Source organism: Babylonia areolata, chromosome 27 (assembly GCF_041734735.1).
Source record: "Babylonia areolata isolate BAREFJ2019XMU chromosome 27, ASM4173473v1, whole genome shotgun sequence".
NCBI lineage: Eukaryota > Metazoa > Mollusca > Gastropoda > Neogastropoda > Buccinidae > Babylonia > Babylonia areolata.
Window position 1 is genome coordinate 15,006,364 of NC_134902.1, and position 12,500 is coordinate 15,018,863.

General features: G+C 43.5%; 1 protein-coding gene across 3 annotated transcripts in view; it reads right to left on the reverse strand.

The window, feature by feature from the left end:
* Positions 1 to 12,500, reverse strand: part of LOC143301629 (myosin light chain kinase, smooth muscle-like) — a 181,271-nt gene that overhangs the window by 109,741 nt on the left and 59,030 nt on the right. Inside the window, exon 1 of one of the 3 annotated variants that reach the window (XM_076616048.1) lies at positions 697 to 1,749. The exons of the other annotated variants lie outside the window; for them this stretch is intronic. Within the exon in view, the coding sequence (XP_076472163.1) occupies positions 697 to 743 (47 nt within the window). The 5' untranslated portion in view covers positions 744 to 1,749. Of the gene's footprint in view, positions 1 to 696; positions 1,750 to 12,500 lie in introns of those variants that run through there. 3 annotated transcript variants of the gene reach the window in all.

Here is a 12,500-nt window from a genome sequence, read left to right on the forward strand (position 1 = left end):
TTCTTTTCTCTTCACATTCATTCTTCTCTCTCTCTCTCTCTCTCTCTCTCTCTCTGTTTTCTGCATTCCCTCTTTTTCTTTTATGTTTTTTTTTTCTTTCCCCAATACCTCTTCCTAAACGTTTCCTGCACACACCTCGCACGCTGGAGCCTGACTGACGCGGGAAACGAATGATGAGCGCCTAAAGGCACGTGTCGGCTGGCTTTACCCAGTCAGACATCTGGTTGTGGACGTGATGCAAATGATTCCATGTTTGTAAAGTACGTAGAGTTTGGCCTCTGACCAGCGACAGACGCCATACAAGCATCAACAGCAATACTGATAAAAACTGACACACCACGAACATAACAATAATGGACTGTGAACAACGTCACCACGGTTATTTACTGTAACCATCACTCCCTTTACAACTCTAAGGGCTGTTATTTCCATTTTTATTTGTCATTATTATCACTATCATTCTTTTTCTTCTTCTTTTTCTTCTTCTTCTTATTATATCAGATTCAGAAAAAAAACAACTTTTAAATCAAACCACGCCACCCAACCCTCTCCCCAGTTTCGTGACTTCTAAACAATTAAGCCACCAACAACAACGCGCTCCCCTGTTACATTTACAAAAGGACCGTGTTGACCAACACCACTGTCATGACTTAAAACCACCGGCTCTATTAATAGCCTCCTGTACAGTCAACTTACCTCTCCTCGAAGGAACTGCTCAGACTGTCCACAGCAGACGTATCCATCACTGACCACACTCACGGGCACTGCGCTGTCGCACACTGTACCACCGCCCACAGCAATCCACACCAATGTAATATATATACGTAATCCGGCTTATTTAAGCGCAAGAGGAAGCGATTTTGTTACCGTTTATGTGTCCATAGTGAGGCAGTCTTTTTACTGACTTAGATTTAGAATCAACAACAACTTTTACATTAATAAACGAACTGAGAATTTAATGCTACGAATGGTTGAACGATTATCGTCGCACAAGTTCAACCAGCGATTTTATTACTGTTTATCTGTGTCCACGGTGAGACGGTCTGTTACTGAAGTAAAGAAGAAGAAAAAAAAACCCTGCGATATTTATAAACGAAATGGGAATTTTATGCGACAAATGGTTGAGCGTATCGTCACAAGCTCTATATGACTGTGACTTTATTTCAAAAGAATAACGAAGTTGAACAAATCACGTGCTTAAATATTGCGTGTACATCTTTTGACGTCACGATGACCACTTCCATGACATTCTGTCTCGTCTACTGAGGAATTCCACTGATCACACTGCAGTTCACCTTGAACGGTTATTGTCACACCGTAGAGACGGTTATCGTCAACTGAAACAGACGTTTACTGCTATATGACATAGGCCTATACTGTCAAACAATAGGCCCACAGACTTTTAATGATGAAGATCACTACCAATGCTGAACAGTTTTTTGTCGTTTTTTTTCTTCTTCTCGTTTTATCCTCCTGTTGACGACACAAACACCGCTACTTGAAACGCTCAACAAAAAACCGACTCATGCTGTCACACAGATCGATAAATACCCCGCTGTTTTTTTTCCCCACACATTACTGAAAGAAAACCGCATGTCCTTTTTTGTGTGTTTGTTCCCACAGCTTTATCTCCGGCAGGGTGTGAGTGGTGAGGGTCCTCCAGTGGAGCGAGAAGACGGCCAAGTCCTGATGTCCCCTGCAGACAGCTACAGCCAAGTCCTGATGTCCCCTGCAGACAGCTAACAGCCAAGTCCTGATGTCCCCTGCAGACAGCTAACAGCCAAGTCCTGATGTCCCCTGCAGACAGCTAACAGCCAAGTCCTGATGTCCCCTGCAGACAGCCAAGTCCTGATGTCCCCTGCAGACAGCTAACAGCCAAGTCCTGATGTCCCCTGCAGACAGCTAACAGCCAAGTCCTGATGTCCCCTGCAGACAGCCAACAGCCAAGTCCTGATGTCCCCTGCAGACAGCTACAGCCAAGTCCTGATGTCCCCTGCAGACAGCCAAGTCCTGATGTCCCCTGCAGACAGCTAACAGCCAAGTCCTGATGTCCCCTGCAGACAGCCAAGTCCTGATGTCCCCTGCAGACAGCCAAGTCCTGATGTCCCCTACAGACAGCCAAGTCCTGATGTCCCCTGCAGACAGCCAAGTCCTGATGTCCCCTGCAGACAGCTACAGCCAAGTCCTGATGTCCCCTGCAGACAGCTAACAGCCAAGTCCTGATGTCCCCTACAGACAGCTACAGCCAAGTCCTGATGTCCCCTACAGACAGCTACAGCCAAGTCCTGATGTCCCCTGCAGACAGCTACAGCCAAGTCCTGATGTCCCCTGCAGACAGCCAAGTCCTGATGTCCCCTGCAGACAGCTAACAGCCAAGTCCTGATGTCCCCTGCAGACAGCCAAGTCCTGATGTCCCCTACAGACAGCCAAGTCCTGATGTCCCCTGCAGACAGCTAACAGCCAAGTCCTGCTGTCCCCTACACACAGCTACAGCCAAGTCCTGATGTCTCCTGCAGACAGCCAAGTTCTGATGTCCCCTGCAGACAGCTACAGCCAAGTCCTGATGTCCCCTGCAGACAGCTACAGCCAAGTCCTGATGTCCCATACAGACAGCTACAGCCAAGTCCTGATGTCCCCTGCAGACAGCCAAGTCCTGATGTCCCCTGCAGACAGCTAACAGCCAAGTCCTGATGTCCCCTGCAGACAGCCAAGTCCTGATGTCCCCTGCAGACAGCAGCCAAGTCCTGATGTCCCCTGCAGACAGCCAAGTCCTGATGTCCCCTACAGACAGCAGCCAAGTCCTGATGTCCCCTGCAGACAGCCAACAGCCAAGTCCTGATGTCCCCTACAGACAGCCAAGTCCTGATGTCCCCTGCAGACAGCTACAGCCAAGTCTTGATGTCCCCTGCAGTGAACCCGAGTGTTGTCGTGTATCGGTGAACATCGACAGGTATAATGCTCCGCCCCCTGTCCTGAAGGCACTGACACGCCCATCGTCGCTGTTAAAAGGGTCCCACTGCGTATGGATCGCTTCGTTTTATTTTTCTTTTGCATAATATTTTTCCCCGTCCGATGGCGCGTGAATCGGTTCGGTGTGTGTGTGTGTGTGTGTGTGTGTGTTTCTTTCATTGTAGAATATTTTTCCTCGTCCCAGAGCGTATGAAAAGGTTCGTTTTATTATTTATTTATTTCCAGTACACTCGGAATATTTTCCCCGTCCGAGACTGTACGAATCGGTTTGTTTTATTTCATCCATTGCAGAACACTCTCTCTCTTCATATCCGTTTACAAATGTACGCGGTTTTTTTGTTTTCTTTTTTGTTTTTTGTTTGTTTTTTTTTCTCCATGTAAACTTCTTTCATAGCAACGACAAAGAAGCTGGATACTGGGACATACTGTAAGAACACGAGACAGTACAAATTTTATCCTCTTACCACACATGGACACTAGTATTTGCGTTGTTTTTAGACAAGAGGTACTACTTCTTCGTTCGTGGGCTTCAACTCCCACGTCTACTCGTATGTAAACGATTGGGCTTGTACACGTATGACCGTTTTTACCCCGCCATGTAGGCAGCCATACTCCGTTTTCGGGTCCGGGCAAGAGGTACTGACAAAAACAAGAGAAAGACAAAGAAGGAAGGACGGGAACAGGAGGGAGGGAGGAAACACACACCAAAATAACAGCAGGGAAATCAACATGAACCACAACACAAGATCATCGCCACCTCTACTGTCATCGTTGACAAATCAGCACCAACTCTTCACCTACGAAACAGACCCTTTCATAGTCTTGTCAATGACCCCCCCCCCCACCCCCCCGCTCCACCCCCAACCCCCCACCCCCAAACCAGACAGTAGTCAAATAGGACAGGGCGATTTTTTTTTCTCACTCTTCTTCAAACACAATCATGCTGACCCCACCCAGCAGAGCAGGAAGGTTGGATCACTGAGGGCTATACATTTTCATCTCACAAGGCTGTGTACATCGGGGTGTCTTGAGATATCGCTGTCTGTTTGCGTCGTTCATCAAACACCACACGAGGCAACCTTCAACTTTTTATAATATATCTGTCTTATCCGTCTGTGTGCGTGGAGTAATGGTGGTGGTGCTTTGGTTGTGTGGGGCGCTGGAGGGTGTGTGTGGGTGGTTTCGTGTGTGTGTGTGTGTGTGTGTGTGTGTGTGTGTTTGTGTGTGTGTGTGTGCAAACATACATGCGTGTAAGCATGTGTGTGTGAGCGTGTATCAGTGTGAATGTGCGTGTGTTTGAATTGGTGTGTGTGTGTGTGTGTGTGTGTGTCTGTGTCTGTGTGTTTGAGTGTGTGTGCGCGCGCATGCGTATGTTGTCTGAAGGAGAGAGAGAGAGAGAAGCGGGAAGAAGGAGGGACGGAGCCAGAGAAACAGACTGACACACACAGAAAACTTAAGTAAATCCGAGTCTGTAAAGCACAGACACACACGAACACACACACACACACACACGATTGCTAGCGTCGTGACACAGAATACACTTCACTGCTCCAAACACTCATGTCACACAGCATCAGTCTTCTTTGTCTCGACGTCCTGTGAGCCGCACAGTGCACATGAATCACTTATATTGGGCACAGCGTATAAAAGTCTGTCCGCCTTATCGCCACTGATCTGTCTCAGAATCAACATTGTAATCATTTATTGCTGCCATTTGAAGAAAGGAAAAAAAAAAGAAAAAAAAAGGGGTGGGGTGGGGGGTGGGGGGGGGGTCGGTGATAAATATTTTTTCCATTTACTTATTTATTTATCATGAACGGCGATGCATGATCACGTGTCTGTTGTTTTTTTAATTCAAATTTTATTCTATTTTAAATCCTTATTTTAACTTATTCTACTCTATCTTCTTTCCTTTTTTTCTAATATAACTTTCTTCAGATATACTGATTCGTGAGAGAGAAAAAAGCCAACAAAACAAATCAAACAAAACGAATAAAAACAAACAAAGAAACAAACAAAAAATCACAGGACGAATTGATATCCTCCGTTTACGCGACCCTGTCTAATCCTGTGAACCGGATGAAATTTTTGACCTGAATGAAGTACAGCTGTCTACGATACACAAAGAAAACCACTTAAAAATCAAGATCTCTGCTCATCTCTCTCAGTCCCTTCGCATTCACGCGCACACGCACGCGCCGCACACACACACGCACTCGCGTACACACATACAAAATCACACACATAGACGTACCCACTGAATGAAACCCTAATCTTTCCAAGCCACCTCCCTCCATCCATACCCGCTTTTAGTCTCTCTGCCCCACCCCCCGTGTGCTCGCATTAGAGAGAGAGAGAGAGAGAGAGAGAGAGAGCGCTCAATATCAGTCCTTTCCGATGCAGGGGAAGTTACCCTGGCAATAACAGGGCATACGGACAAGCGTTTGTAACAAGATTGTGCCCCTTACTTGCCATGCCAACTGAGTTCCATTTCCACACGCAGTTCGCTTTCTCCCTTGTTGTATGTGAGGAATGCAATGACATATGACACATACTGAAACACAACTTTGGTAGTTAATTCCCATGTGGATTAATAAAGTGTTTTTGATTTGAACGATAGACTGATTGATCAAAGACATGATAACAAAATAAGCATAGAAAACAACAACAACAACAAAAACAAAAACCCAAATAACAACAAAATTGGAAAAGAAGAAGAAGAAAAAAACAAAACAAACAAAAAAGCACCCAAAACCACGTAACTTAGGTTGCAAAGGACACGGTAAACATCCTTCCAAAGTTTTATCCATTTCATTAGTTCATTTTTGTTTTTCGGCTTCCCAGCAACAAAATGAATTACGCAAACTGAACAATGATGGGTGTGACAGATATCCCCACGGTATCAATATGTTTAGAATGGCATGGATAATACTCTGATTATTATTATTACGGAAAAAAACAACGAAATTTATTCTGAACGATTTCCATGTTACAGTCCCTGAAACTGATTTTTTTTCATTGTCATCGCCTCCACTTCTGGCTGTTTCGAACTGAAACCTTATAATACAGCTATCAAACTTTATTAACACATTATGCATGTTTATATTCTGAAAGTAGTGAAATCAAGTTTTGTCAGCAAACGCTCAGGTTTGACATTCACATAAAACAGGTGTTCTTTCTCTTCGAGCGATTGTCTCCCCATGATCCTCATGACGGAATGCATGTATACTCTGGACAAAAAGTTAAGTACCACCATGATGTGAAATGTAAAAATGCAGATTGTACGTGGAAAAGGAGCTCTGTTTTGCTGATCCAGTTTAAAATCACAGAGAGAGAGAGAGAGAGAGAGAGAGAGAGACGCAGAAACACGGACACACACATTCACACACATAGACACAGACACACACAAGCGAGGGAGGTCGGTGGAGGTTCTGCTGCACGTGCGTGGTGGAACATTCCTGACAACAGCGGCGCCGCATACTTTTTTAAGTGGAGACGTATAAATAATGGTGGTGTTGTCAGTATTCTCTCAGCTGCGCTCTTTCCTTGCTCAAAGCAAAAAAGCAAGTTGTGCATCAGCGTGGATCTTGGAAGGAGTTGGGCTGAGTTGTTTAACTGACAACCACGCCATTATTTACGTGTCTCCACGTCAAAACTGTTGTTATGAATGGTCCGCCTTGCACGTTCAGTCCCCCCCCCCCGACCCCCTCCTCCCCCCCCCCAATTTTTTTCCCACCCCATTTAAAAAACCCACTGTATCAGCAAAACTGAAACCATTTTCACTTTTTGTGATATTTATTATTATTATCATTATTATCATCATTATAATTGTTGTTGTTGTTGTTACTTAGGGTAGATATGGGTAATTGCGAACAGCGTGTAATTGCGAACAATTCGTACACCGCTCCACATCGAAGCGTTTTTAATGGCTGCATTTCACAATTTAACGTCTGCTTCGACCATTTTCTAATACTTTAAAACACCAGCTATTTCTGGCTATTTCCGCGCTCTTTCTTCTCTTCGCGCACCACTGCCGACCAAGGTTACAAACGTGCTCTCAAAATCCTAAAATCAAGGGAAGCAAGTTGTAGGACTTGAACTTTGACACAGTTTAAATTAGTTGATCTGATCGTTTGTGTCGAATACACATTGCCAGTGCTGGGAGAAGTTAAGAAAGCATATTGGTGACAGATTAGGACGTCCGTTTTGACAGGCATCTGCAAAACAGTGTTGTTTGCAATTAGACCATAGGATATATTGACGTGAGTATATTTGTGAACGATGCTGCACAGCTACTGAAAACTCTCAAAAGGATGTGTTTGTGTGCGGTGTGGGGCGTGTGTGTCTAAATGTCTGTGTGTTTGTGTGCGTGCGCGATCTAAACCAACAATACAACAGTCTGGTGCGATGTTCCAATAATGTGTTATGTCTAATGAGTTCAAGACCTGCTTCTGTTTTAATTGTCAACATGTACCCAAGTAATCGTTGGCAATTGGACTTGCCCGTTCGCATTTATCCTCGGGCACCCCTGCCATTTCAACCGTCGACAAAACGTTGAAAAGAATGAGCAGACGAACCTTTTCCTGGTGCAACCTGTCGGAGAAAGCCTTCAAAAACAAAAGAACTACGTTTGACTATCGTACGACACGTTGTCTTTACAGAACACACATTGAGCTGGTCGCTTCGACTGGATCGTTCGTAATTACCCATACCTACCCTGTACAGCGCTTATCTTCGGTCAGAGACAAACCTCTATGCACTTACACAGTCATTTGCACAACAGGCTGCCGACCCGGGTAGAGCCGATTGACTGCTGTCTTCAGTTTAGGCACTCATCATTCGTTTCCTGTGTCATTCTGTAAAACTGCACCGTAAAAAAAGAATTGTCAATCCATTGCAATACACACACACTGACATTTTGAGACTTATTTCGGTGTATTTCTTTCTCTTTTTTTTTTTTTTTTCTTTTTTGAAGAATTCCAAATCTATAGTAACATGCGCACAGACTGACATATTCAGACTTGAGCGTATTTCTGTTTATTTTTTTAAGAACGTTCCCCTCACATGGTGGCGGTCCTTAACTTTTTTGTGCCTGGTATATATTGTACTTTTACTGTTTTAGATTCTATGTGACATGCTGGCAATGGATTTTTCAGAGTAACAAACATTTTTGTATAACTGTTATACCTACTACTATTCTGTGCTCTTACACGGAAAATGAAACACATCAAACAAGCATCACATGTGTAAACGAAACAACAACAACAACGCCTGGGCCTCAGTCAGTTATTAATATGCTGGTGGTGTATTTTGCCTCTCAACGAAACCTGACAACAGACCACAATCACCGTACACTGTCTGTGATCTGTGATATTGGAGCGTGCAACATTTTGCACGTGCCTCCTGGATGAAATCGTTCGCATTTTTTTTTTTTTTTAGCTCTGGTGTGTGTGTGTGTGTGTGTGTGTGTGTGTGTGTGTGTGTGTGTGTGTGCGCGCGTGTGTGTGTGTGTGTGTGTGTGTTTGAGAGACACTTTCGATGAGACATATGGTATGTACAGCTATTTGAAATATATGCATCAGCTGCACTATGAATGAAAACAAATCTTTATGATTTATCATATGTGCATTTTTCTTTGTTACACACGAGAATATTTCTGATGAGATATATGATCTGTGAAAAAATAGACATTTGCAAGTACAAAAATAAATGTACATATTTTTAAAAAATGATAGTGTATTGCGCAAGCATTATATCTCTAAATTTGAAAGCTCGACACAAAAATATACTGAAATTTCAAACCACATTTCTTTTGTTGATGTTATCAGCGGAGTCAGGCGGTAAGGACATGGTTGTCTATAGTATTTTTTCTAGATGTGGCCGAAATTATTCTGAAATAATGGACATACCAAAACAAAACATAGTTTGTTTTCTTTTGATTCTTTACAGAGTGGACACAATAAGTCATGTTCTGTATGACTCCTATACCTAAACTGATGAGGACAAACTTTAATATCAAACACTCCAAAACGAAATTTCGATGTCATTTGTTTGCAGAGCGGGTCAAGTTAAGATGTATATATGGATTTACATTATAAGATAGTCCGTTCAACACAGAATAATGTCTGAGATCTTTAACTTGTTTGAAAATGGTGCTGCCAGTTCTGCCAGCTGCAGTCAATAAGCCTCTGACGAAGATCACGAATCCGAACATTTCATACTAAGGTCCTTAGTCTATCCAGACATGCCCATATCAATTCAAACAAACATATCTGTACGTGAGTCGCCCAGTATCTTTTACCAAGTGCATCGGGTTGTAAAAGCGTTGAGTAGATACTTAATGCGGTAGCCTATTTTCATCCATACAAATTGTCTTTAGCTAACATTTCATGCCAGTATTTTATCCAGAGCAGAATACAATCAAATGTAATGTGATATCTGTCAGTTTCTCTGTGAATTAAGTCGTTTGGTGTGCGTCTATTTACCCTCAAGAATCTTTTCAAAGCATACAAATGCACCTCGTCACACTGTTCAGCTTCCCCTACCCCACCCAAAAAAACCCCATAATTCATGACCACACTGAACAACTGGCTATCCTTCAGAATCAAACAGTTTCAGTAATATTTCCATGGTGTTATCATTAAGCATATCTACTGTTTGCATATACACAATAATGCATTTTTTCTCCGACTCGCTGAATCTTAACAAGCGCCCATAAAACTTGATTTTGAGGAAAACTAAATACGCTGACATTCATAAATGTTTACACACATGCATCAAATCTTCTTCTAAATACCCATTTCTCTTCTGGATAAACTGGATAAATAACCTGCTTTTCTGAACAAAATCAATGATACTGCTTTCGAGTACACTAACTTTGAAGTACAGAGCAACTGCAGCGCTGTTTAAACTATTAAACTTGCTGTTACAAACCAGCAACAGTTTCAGACATTGAAATAACATCGTCAGCCAACAGTAAAAAAAAAGAAAGAAAAGAAAAGAAAAGAAAAAAAAGTTCCAAGGTATGAGATCAAGACAATGTAGCACCATGTCTGCCATTTCTGATAACTTCAAGAGCCAGTTCGTTTATGAATAAAGAAAACAAAACTGTGCTGCACAGAAACAGAGAGAAGGGGGGTGGGGTGGGGGTGGGGGGTGGTGGGGGTGAGCGCAAACATTTACTGCAATTAAAACATTCATCGGAGCACACGGACATTCATTCCTTATCTTAAACTGAAGCAATGAAAAGCAAGCTGTTTACCAAAACACGACGCTCGCATCAAACAAACCACTTTCATCTCGACGAAACCTGGAAAGAGACTACAATCACCAATATACACTGTCTGTGATCTGTGATATTAGAGCATGAAACATTTTGCACGTGCCTCCTGGGCGGAATCGTTCGCACTTATTAGCTTTGTGTGTGTGTGTGTGTGTGTGTGTGTGTGTGTGTGTGTGCGAGAGAGAGAGAGAGAGAGAGAGAGAGTGTGTGTGTGTGTGCTCTTTTTTCTTTCTTTTGTTTCTTAATAAAATTGCTATCTTTCAGTCTCTCGTGTCTGTATCCATCTGTCTATAACGACCTGTCCGTCTACTATCAGTCTCCTAATACATCCGTTTGTCTATCTGTCTCTTTATCTGTCCGTTTGCCTGTTTAATTACTCACACTGACTACTGTTATCCACGTCTGAAGCAGTATTCAGAGGCTGCTTCTGCTACTCCCCCACGCCCTCTCCTCCCCTTCAACCCTTTTCTTCCACCATTCCCATCTCTCTGTCTCTCTCAACAGTTCCTCTGCACGCAGGGTGTACATGAATGAAGCTTTGTTTTGACCCCTTCCCGACCCAAATCCTTCTTTGTATTGTGGACCAAGGCTGATGTACATTAACATATTTCTGAGGTCTGAGTTCTCTCTCTCTCTCTCTCTCTCTCTCGCGTCTCTTCCTCTTCCCCCACATTCTCCCCACCCTCTCTCTCTCTCCCCATCACGTTGGATCTGTGGTCGCTCCTCTCAACCCACATCTCTAGCGGACTGGTCAGTCATGGTACATAGTTCGGAAGACGAGATCAATACTTTCAGATCGGAGAGAGAGTAATAATTTATGGCTTGTTACTGGCAATGCATTTCCACCCTATGCGGGCAGTGAGAGCTGAAAGCAATGACCCAGGAAACAGCATCTTTTGCTTAAAGTCTCAGCATTAGGTGCAGACACAGAGGCTAAAGTTTTAGCTGGCGGACAGTACATCTGTTGTCCGACTCCATCGTGCTCCCCTCGTGATGACTGTGACTTTTCCCCCCTTCAAAGTCCCTGGCAGTGTGTGTGTGTGTGTGTGTGTGTGTGTGTGTGTGTGTGTGTGTGTGTGTGTGTGTGTGTACGCACGCGCGCGTTGTTCATGCGATTTTTTTTCCCAGATTTATAAATGCCGTCTGTTTCGTCCTCCTCCATTTCATTTCACTTCTGTCTAAAAAAAAAAAAGAAAAAAAAAAGGCATCGTCACTGTCGTCTTCCTCATCGTCATCATTTGCAAAAGATCAAATACGCACGTTAAAGATCCCGTAATCCATGTCAGCGTTCGGTGGGACATACCCAACATGCACACCCCCGAAAACGAGGAATGGCTGCCTACGTGGCGGAGTTAATAAGCAAAAACGGTCATACACGTATGTCTGTGTAAGTTAGTGTATGCGTGACTGAAACCGGATTGAATGACACAGGAAAAGAAAAAGATGAGTGCCGAGTGGTAGCTGTCAGTCGGCTTCACCAGGTAGCCTGTTGTGCAAATGACTGCGTGTTTGTAAAACGCTTGGAGTCTGGTCTTTGACCGAAAACAGGTGCTATATAAGTATCCACATCCACATCAGCGTAGCAGCAGCAACACATAATATGCAGCTTCATAATCATAACAAGAGTTTTTTGTGTGCTCTATCTTCGGTTACGAAGCACCAAACGCTTTTAAAACAAGGCAACAACCAAAATCTCTCTAAGAATCGCCACAATAATACAGCACTTCGTTGAACCCTACGCACGTTGTAAAGAGCACGATGAATAATGTATCTTTTTAAAATACCAAAGGAGACTTGGCGCAGACCAGCGGAAAACGAGCTGGATGATGAATGGCTTACTGCACGTGGGGGAAGCGAGCAGAGATTTGAAGATTGTCGAAACATGCTGCAGGAGAGATAGATCTCTGGTTGCGGACCAAACGGCTACGTGCAGCTTCTCACCGAAAGCAACAAGTAAGGTTACAAGAATTTGTTTCCATCTTCTTCGGCAGCTTCATTATCGCTCGCGGATCCAATTTGTTTGGCAGCTGTTAGGAGCTATCAGCAGAACGCTACGACAGATGGTAGACTGCAGAAAATCTTAATTTTGACTCCATGCCGAATTGATGCAACAGTATGAAGACTGAGATGATGACGTCAAGAACTATGTGTTAAGCATGCGCAATCTTGCAGACGTCAGGTATACTTAGGTTTGTTATTTCTTTCTTTGTTTTTACCCTGTTTTGTGCTTGGACTGTTATGTGCCTTC